At 37.5% G+C, this 8,066-nt stretch overlaps 1 protein-coding gene across 1 annotated transcript; it reads right to left on the reverse strand.

The window, feature by feature from the left end:
- Positions 1-1,238: 1,238 nt before the first annotated feature.
- On the reverse strand, positions 1,239-6,717 carry LOC131159559 (uncharacterized). The gene is made up of 3 exons (XM_058114576.1): positions 6,322-6,717; positions 4,009-4,760; positions 1,239-2,021 (listed from the first exon to the last, which is right to left on the reverse strand). The coding sequence occupies exons 1-3, from the start codon at positions 6,607-6,609 to the stop codon at positions 1,502-1,504; spliced, it is 1,560 nt and encodes a 519-aa protein (XP_057970559.1). The 5' UTR covers positions 6,610-6,717; the 3' UTR covers positions 1,239-1,501.
- Between the last annotated feature and the right edge of the window lie 1,349 nt (positions 6,718-8,066).

Here is an 8,066-nt window from a genome sequence, read left to right on the forward strand (position 1 = left end):
TAGTTTCATTTCCAAGTTTGAAGCATAAAAGATGCCAGACTGGTCTTTCGCCCTTTTCTATTCAATTCCCACTTGAAAAAAATCACCACCATTTCATTGTACAAGTCAAATGGAAGCGTGAGGGAACTTCAATTCATCCTTAATGCATATTAAAACCAAGACAATGACTTCAATATCATAATCCTGAATGCCTCCTAATTTAACAGTCCACAGGCCACGGCTTGGGAGGAGAGCAAAGAGCAATGCCATAAGTCAACCCTAAACAAAATCGAAGTAGTGTACTCTCCTACCTGAATTTTAATGGACTTTGAAAGAATACAATTGTCTTGAGACAATCGCCAGCCATTTCACAGTCAAAGTCCACTCCAAGAGTTCTGCTTTCTTTAATTTTCTTCCCTTTTCTTTCCTTCCCTCTCATTCTATTTTCCTTCTATTTTTTTCATCCCTTAGGCTACGTTTCAATAGAAGATTTTCACGAAAAAAAAAAGAAAATAAGAAGAAAACTCATTTTTTACTATATTTTTTCTCTAGGCCAAAAACTACATAAAATAAAAAATTATTCTAATTTAATTGAATATTAAGAAAAAATTAAACATTAATAATATGTAAAATTAATTTTTTATTCATTGATTTCATATATTTCCTGATAAACAAAAATGAAAAAAATAGTATTTTCCTTTTTCTAATGTTTTCCAAGTTCCAAACAAGGCCTTAATATGACCTAGTTAATGCACAGTAGGCCCATTTGAAAATAGGAAAAGATTAGGAAAAGAAAAGATAATATGAAGGAATCTGTTTTCCTTTTATATTTTTAGAACCTTTGATTGTCAAAGAAAATAAGAAAAAAAATATATAGAGATAAAGTTTTAATCTTATGCATCATTAACTTTTGATTTTTTTGAACTTTTTTCATTCATACCTAAACAAATGTGCATTTTTTTTTTTTTACAATATTTGATATAAAGAGAAAATACAATGAATATTTGATTTCCTTCTCATAATCTTTTTTACTTTCTCTTTTTCTCAACAAAATCCAAACTAAAATGTTGAGTAAGGTTAGACAGATGAATTCGTTTCTGGGATTTTTGCTGTTTAGATGTTAAATCTCAGTCTAAAATGAAACTCAGAAAAGTTCTCAAGAATCTGAAATAAGAAAATGCGCTTGAGATTTATGTGATCAAATTTAAATTTCAATTTACAATGGGCTGAATGATCTGAAAACAAGTCAAGAAATATCAAGTGCACATCAATACAAAAGTCACCTAAAATTCAGATCATAGAAGATGCTAATCTACTCGTCTCTCAAAGAATGAGTATGGAAATAAAAAAGTGGAAATAGCACATTATAAAGATAAAATCCTTCAGGTATAAATTTGAAAAGCCAGTGAAAGAACGTACTAAAATAGAAAATGCATCCTGACGAATTCCTTGTGGCAACCCAGTTTGGTTTTGGAGAAGCTATCACAAGAACTTGCTTCTGTTTGTAGTGTCAACTATTCTCTTACATTTGAATGTGTTGCGGATGAGAAAGTAGCCTCTTCTCATCGTTGTCATCAAAATCATGATGCTCATCCCCACCGTAATCTATTTCAACCACGCCGCTTTCCTTTTCACTCAGCCTCTGTGACTCCGAAACAAAAACTTGAGAGTGTTCTTCCCCTGAAGGAGTATTTTCTGCCTCTATCCGATGCAACTCTGATTCTATTAGTGCATGCATCTTTGCCCGCTCTCGATCTCTTGGATAAGTGCAGTACAAGAAGGAATAGATCAGGCAACAGATCGCCATTGGAATGCCAATTGCACTGTAAAGTGCCTTAGCAAGTGATCTGGCATTCTTTCTGTCTGTTTCAATCTCTACAGAGTCTGACGAGCCTTTGGGAATTGGTTTATATCCATAGACATGCTGCGCCAAGACCCCAACAACAGGAGGAGCGAACGATGCTAGTATGGTCTCAAAAGATCGATCCAAAGCATAAATGCTTGTTCGAGATTTCTCAGGGACTATCTCTGCAAATATAGGACTATATAACCCATTTTAATGTGAAAGCATAATAACTAAACACAAATTTTCATTTTCCATTAATTCCATAATTTCATGCAAAACTTAGATTAGTTTGGCCTGCTAACTTCACAATATACCATGCACAGAAAGTACCAGTGGTGCTAATGCAAGAAGTGGAACCAACATTCAGGATGACTTTGTTGTTGGGTTGGGTTTCCCTCCTAAGTGAGGATGACCCAAACTTGCCCAATACGGGCCCATGTGTGGAGAGGCTCATTTGAAAGAATAGGATTAATAACAATATCCGTTGCTGCTGCAAAGTGTGGTGAACAATCAGAAAATAAGAAAGAAAAGAAGAGAGAGCCACCGCAGCGTAGAGAGAGAGCTGTCCAGTCTTGATCAACTGCACCAATCAATGAGCATTTGTGGTCAGACTGAGCTGAAAATTTACTGGAATGTTCATGACACGTGAATCTTCATTGTGAACGGCGGAGATTGGATTCTGAGCATTTGGTGTTGTTTTTCAGCCCGTGGACAGTAGCCTCGGTTTTCTGCTGCCACATAGAGAGAGAGAGCTGTCCAGTCTTTATCAACCGCTCTGATAAATGAGCATTTGTGGTCCGATTGAGCTGAAATTTTATAGGAATGTTCATGACACGTGAATCTTCACGGTGAACGGTGGAGATAAGATTCTAAGCATTCACTGTTTTTTTTCAACCGTGGACAGTAGCCTCTGTTTTGGTGAGATCTTTCTTTAATTGTTGTAAAAGTTGATTTAAACCAAGGAATTGTATTTCTTGAAGATAGTTGCTGATTGTATGCCTCTAGTTGAGACTAGAAAAACTCATGAATTCCCGGAATTGTTGATAGTGAAATTGTTTGGGTGGACTATTGTCCCGTGGTTTTTCCTTTCTCACACCGAGAAGGTTTTTCACGTAAAAATCATGTGTCTTGTTCTTGTGGTGTTTGGATATATATTTTCCGCATATATATTGTTCCATTTTATAGTTTCCTACAGATTCACACAATGAGAGAGTTTGAGTATTGTTGTTTCTCCTAATAAAGTGGTATCAGAACAAGGTTCGATCAAGCACCCTTAAGTGGTTATTATTCTGTTAAATATTTTGTGTTGAATGGAGGCTAATCTAAGTAGAATGGTATCTTTAAATGGTTCAAATTATCATATATGGAAAAGAAAAATGGAAGACCTACTTTATGTGAAGCAATTCCATTTACCTGTGTTTGCTTATGAGAAGCCAGAAAAGAATTCTGATGAAGAATGGAATTTGTTGCACAAACAAGTTTGTGGATATCTTAGGTAGTGGGTAGATGATAATGTTTTGAATCATATTGATGGTGAGACACAAGCATGCACAATTTGGCAAAAACTTGAGGTGTTGTATGCTCGCAAGACCGGAAATAATAACATGTTTCTGATGAAGCAGTTGATGTATTTGAGATACCAAGATGGAGCTCCCTTAACATATCACTTGAACACTTTCCAACGAATTATTAATCAGCTGGCTGGGATGGGTATCAAGTTTGATGATGAGGTTCGGGATTTGTATTTACTTGGTACATTGTCGGACTCTTGGGAGACATTTAGAATGTCATTATTTAACTTAGCTCCAAATGGTGTAATCAATATGGATCTGCCTAAAAGCAGTGTATTGAACGAAGAGATGAGAAGAAAATCATAGGGATCCTGTTCACAGTCATAAGTTTTGGTTACAGAAAGAAGGGGGAGAAGTAAGAGCAAAGATCCGAAGAATAGAGATAAAAGCAGAAACAAGTCCAACAGGTTTGCTAATGTTGATTGTCATCATTATGGCATGAAAGGGAACATAAGGATCTGTTCCTACCCTTACCTCAATTGCTGTTAGGTTCTTTTTCTGGGCCAATCTGATGTTAGTTGTCAAAACACAAGGGATGAATAAAATCTATGGATAAAATGTATTAAAGGGGAGGAATAAAATCTATGAATAAAATGTATTAAAGAGACATACTTGTTTGTTGCTGGAGCATTCCACGATATGCTCAATCCCATGATGAACAAAACCAATCCATGCATGAATGCTGTTGTTGGATCATCAGGGAGTACCAGTAGGAGCACTGCTGCTAAAGGGATGGCTGATCCTGAGCTAATCTGTGAAAGAATTATTCTCCCAGAATTTGGAAAGCGTTGAGCAAGGATATCCCCCATCTTTCCTCCAAAAAGACCGCCAAGTGAACCAGCAACCACGAAGATGGTCCATAGAAAAGCTGTTTTTCCATGAGAAAAGCCAATAAGCTCCAACCACATGGGTGCAAATGATAAAGCCGACCAGGGGAATGAACCAGAGACACCTTGGGCCACGATAATCTGGAATGAAGGGATTCTCATAACCGACTTTGCTTCTTTAACCAGGTCCTTAACTTCCAAACAAAAGCTTTTATGGGTATTTTGATTTTGATGTTTATCATCGCTGTTAGAATATCTTGGATCACTGGCAAAGAGGTGGACCAAAATGCCAACTATAACACTTATTATCCCAACGAGATGAAATGCAATTCTCCAACCAGAGATACCCATGAATGTAGTTGGGGCTATTAGTACAGAACAAAGCCCACCAATAATGGAACCAAGGTTTCCTGTTAGTTGAAGCCATCCAAAAGCCATACCACGGTTGCTCTCATCAGTTGAATCAGCAACAAGGGACTGAATCGCAGGTATGACTATGGCAAGTCCAATCCCATTTAGACCTCTTGAGACGGCAACCTAATTAACCAGATGAAACAGGACAAAATACTTAAATTAAACAGGAGGTCATGACAAAGAAAATAGTTGTTCTTTTGGCAGAAGTTTCAGTTCAGAGTTGCAAATAATCAAATGGAAAAAAGAAGGAAGATTTTCTCCATTCAAATTTATTTTCCTTCTTTAAAAATTGGTCTAAATTCAAGTACTTGAAGATTTATCAAGAGTTGTAAATCATCATCATATATATATATATATATATATATATATATTAAAAAAAAATAGATTTTCTTTGTTCTCCAAGTTTATTTTCCTCCTTTAAAAGTAAGTCTAAATTCAACTACTCGAAGTTTTATCAATAAAGAACCCAACCCTTCCATTTGGCTCGGCACTCTCAATTTCTAAAATCATTTCTTTGTCAATTCCTATAGACAGTTTGAACAAAGTCGAGCAATCATATGCCCGGATTCTGCATTCCTAATTCTAGCATGCTAGCCTTCTGAATTCATCAAGTTCAAGAACTTAAGAATCTCAAGATAAGTTTGCTCTGCAGAATGTCTATTCCTAATCCCAGTAATAGAATGGTCATATTATAGGAGTTTAATAGCTTAAAAAAAATGTGATCATAAAGCAAATGTCAATGCAAAAGTTTGTGTCATTCAACCAAGTATAGGATACGATATTCTCATGGTGAAATTGGGAACAATTATATTTTATGCCATGAATTAACAAAAAGTTCTGCGTCTCCATTTGCTTTGTGATAGTAACACATTTTCTTTCGTAAGCTATCAAATTCTGATGCTTTGGTCATTCTGTTTTTAGGAATAAAAATTCTGTGAGCCATGCGTGACCTCATTGGTTAATTTATTACTTACAAGGAGGGTACTCTGAATATAGGACTTGCCCTGTTCAACTAAACAAAGCATTTGAAGCCAGAGACAGTTAGTCTTCATTAGCATATGAAATCGGGCAGACTCAATTAGTCTTCATTTGCATATGAATTCAGGTTCTGTTGAGGTAAAACCAGACTCTTTTTCCAAATATTTATTCAAGAAATGAATGCTTTTCTGTTTTCATGTATTATTCATTTCCCCGACTTGTGCGGAAGCCATTTTTATACTACTTAATACTACTCTAGATTCAAGTGGTATGGAAATTAAAATAAACTAAATTTCCATTTACTTTCATGACGCAGAAGAAGTTTTTGAAAGAATGGGTAAGTTAAAACGCCAGCATTGCCTGAAGAAGTAAATCTTGTTTGCTACACAGAACAATGCATACCAAAACACACCCCATCACAAGTTTGGTGTAATCATATTATCATTCCCATACAAAGATAGTTCATTGTAATCTTCCAGGGACAGTGATTGAAGTTTTACAATGTAAAGATAGGATTCAAAGAAAAAAATTAGAGCACCATGAACTAAAAGAATTCAAACACTGACGACCCATTTTGCCCAAATCCCCAAACCCAACCAGAATGGTTCCCAGAGATTTGCACACCAAAATTTCAACCATAACCAACCCAACATAATGAAACCGGTTCCGCAAGAATTAAGATTATGAAGGAAGACGGGAGTGGGACCTGAAAGAAGGTGGAGGAGACGGCGACGAGGAAGGTGGCAGCGGCCCAGAGGAAAGCGCCGGCGGCGATGACGTGGGCGCGGTTGTGACGCGCGGCAAGGTAGGCCGCGAGAGGGTAGCAGGAGGATTGAACGATGGAGCGAAAGAGAGTGAGGGAGCCGAGACCAGTGGGGTCGGTGTGAAGGGCAGAACCCAGCTCCTTGTACACTCCCGGCAGCAAAGACTCGTCGGCTCTCTCCATGATACCGGCAAAATTTACCAGCACCAATGTCAATGTCTCTGATTTCATTTCCGCCGTTGAGTGATTTCTTCACTCTCGAGCTACCCCTTCTCCGCCACTGGCCTCTGCTGCGTTCCCCAGCTCCACAAAGAGGAGCCTGGGAGGTTGATGGGTGTTGACTTTGACTGGAGAGAGAGAGAGGGAGAAGGGAGGGAGTTTTTTCCTGGGTGTTGACTTTGACAGGAGAGAGAGAGAGAGAGAGAGAGAGGGAGAAGGGAGGGAGTTTTTTCCCGTTTTGTTTTATGCACATTTTCTATCTTTCTTTGGCATTCCTACTTTATGACAGGGATGGTTCGGAATCGCGAGATTTTTTTATTTTTTTTTTGAAAAATTATTTATTTGAAAAATATTTTGAGATTATTTAATATAATTATTTTTCTTATAATTTTTTTAAAAAATACTTTTAAAAAAGTATTTATTTAAGTGTAAACAAACACTCGAAATTATTTATTCTTTGAGACATTTCAAATGGGACTTAATAGTGCATTATAAAAGTAAAATTTTTTCGTTACTCTCTCGTGGTGGTTTTCGTTATTATGTGTCATTTGTTGATGACTACAGTAGATTTACTTGGATTTTTCCGCTAAAATGTAAATTTGATGTCGTTTCAACCTTTCTGTTTTTTAAACACCATGTAGAGACTCTCTTTGATAAAAAAATTCGTTCATTACAATCTGATTGGGGTGATGAATTCCGCACTCTTAATACTGTGTTAAAATCATTTGGCATTTGTCATCGCATTTCGTGTCCTCATGCTCACTTGGTTCGGTGAATGCAAACATATACACATTATGGAAATTAGTTTTGCTCTTCTTGCTCATTCTTCCTTACCTCACACTTACTGGTATGATGCATTTGTTACTGTTGTTTTTTTTAATTAATCGCCTCCCCACTCCCATCTTAAATAACAAATCCCCATCTGAGGCATTATTTCATCACACACCCGGCTACAAGTTTTTAAAAATTTTCAGTTGTCTGTGTTGGCCTAATTTGAGGCCACATAATAATCACAAACTAAGTTTCAGATCTCTTCCATGTGTCTTTCTTGGCTATAGCTCTTCCCATTGTGGCTATTTATGCTTTCATGTTCCTACTACCCGTATGTACATCTCTTGGGATGTTATTTTTGATGAAACTATTTTCCCATTCTCTGTTTTCCATTCAAGTACCTCTTTGCCATACACGGCCCAACCCAATTCTTCTACTGTTTCCTCTCCCCCCCCCCCCCCTCGGCTTCCTTCCTTCGGCCTGTTAACTCTTCGTCCTCCCCCCTCTCATCCTTTCGACCTAGCCCACCTATATCCCCTACTAACACTTGGACTCCACCTTGCCCTCCTCCTCTTAATTCTCAGGCCCACATTCCCTCTACTGTACCCAACCCCTCTTCTCACCCTAGTCTCTCCCTTCTAGTTTTTAGGGCTTCCCTCGATTCCCCTTCTTCATCATCCCCTTCGCCGCCTCCTTCT

The sequence above is a fragment of the Malania oleifera genome, chromosome 7 (assembly GCF_029873635.1).
Source record: "Malania oleifera isolate guangnan ecotype guangnan chromosome 7, ASM2987363v1, whole genome shotgun sequence".
Taxonomy (NCBI): Eukaryota; Viridiplantae; Streptophyta; class Magnoliopsida; order Santalales; family Ximeniaceae; genus Malania; species Malania oleifera.

Excerpts from the sequence above, each read along its gene's own strand:
- LOC131159559 (XM_058114576.1), bottom strand. The coding sequence starts at position 6,609 with ATGAAATCAGAGACATTGACATTGGTGCTGGTAAATTTTGCCGGTATC. Across the intron at positions 4,761-6,321 it reads TCTCCTCCACCTTCTTTCAG|GTTGCCGTCTCAAGAGGTCT; the intron begins GTCCCACTCCCG and ends CTGGTTAATTAG. Across the intron at positions 2,022-4,008 it reads AATGCTCCAGCAACAAACAA|TCCTATATTTGCAGAGATAG; the intron begins GTATGTCTCTTT and ends TGGGTTATATAG.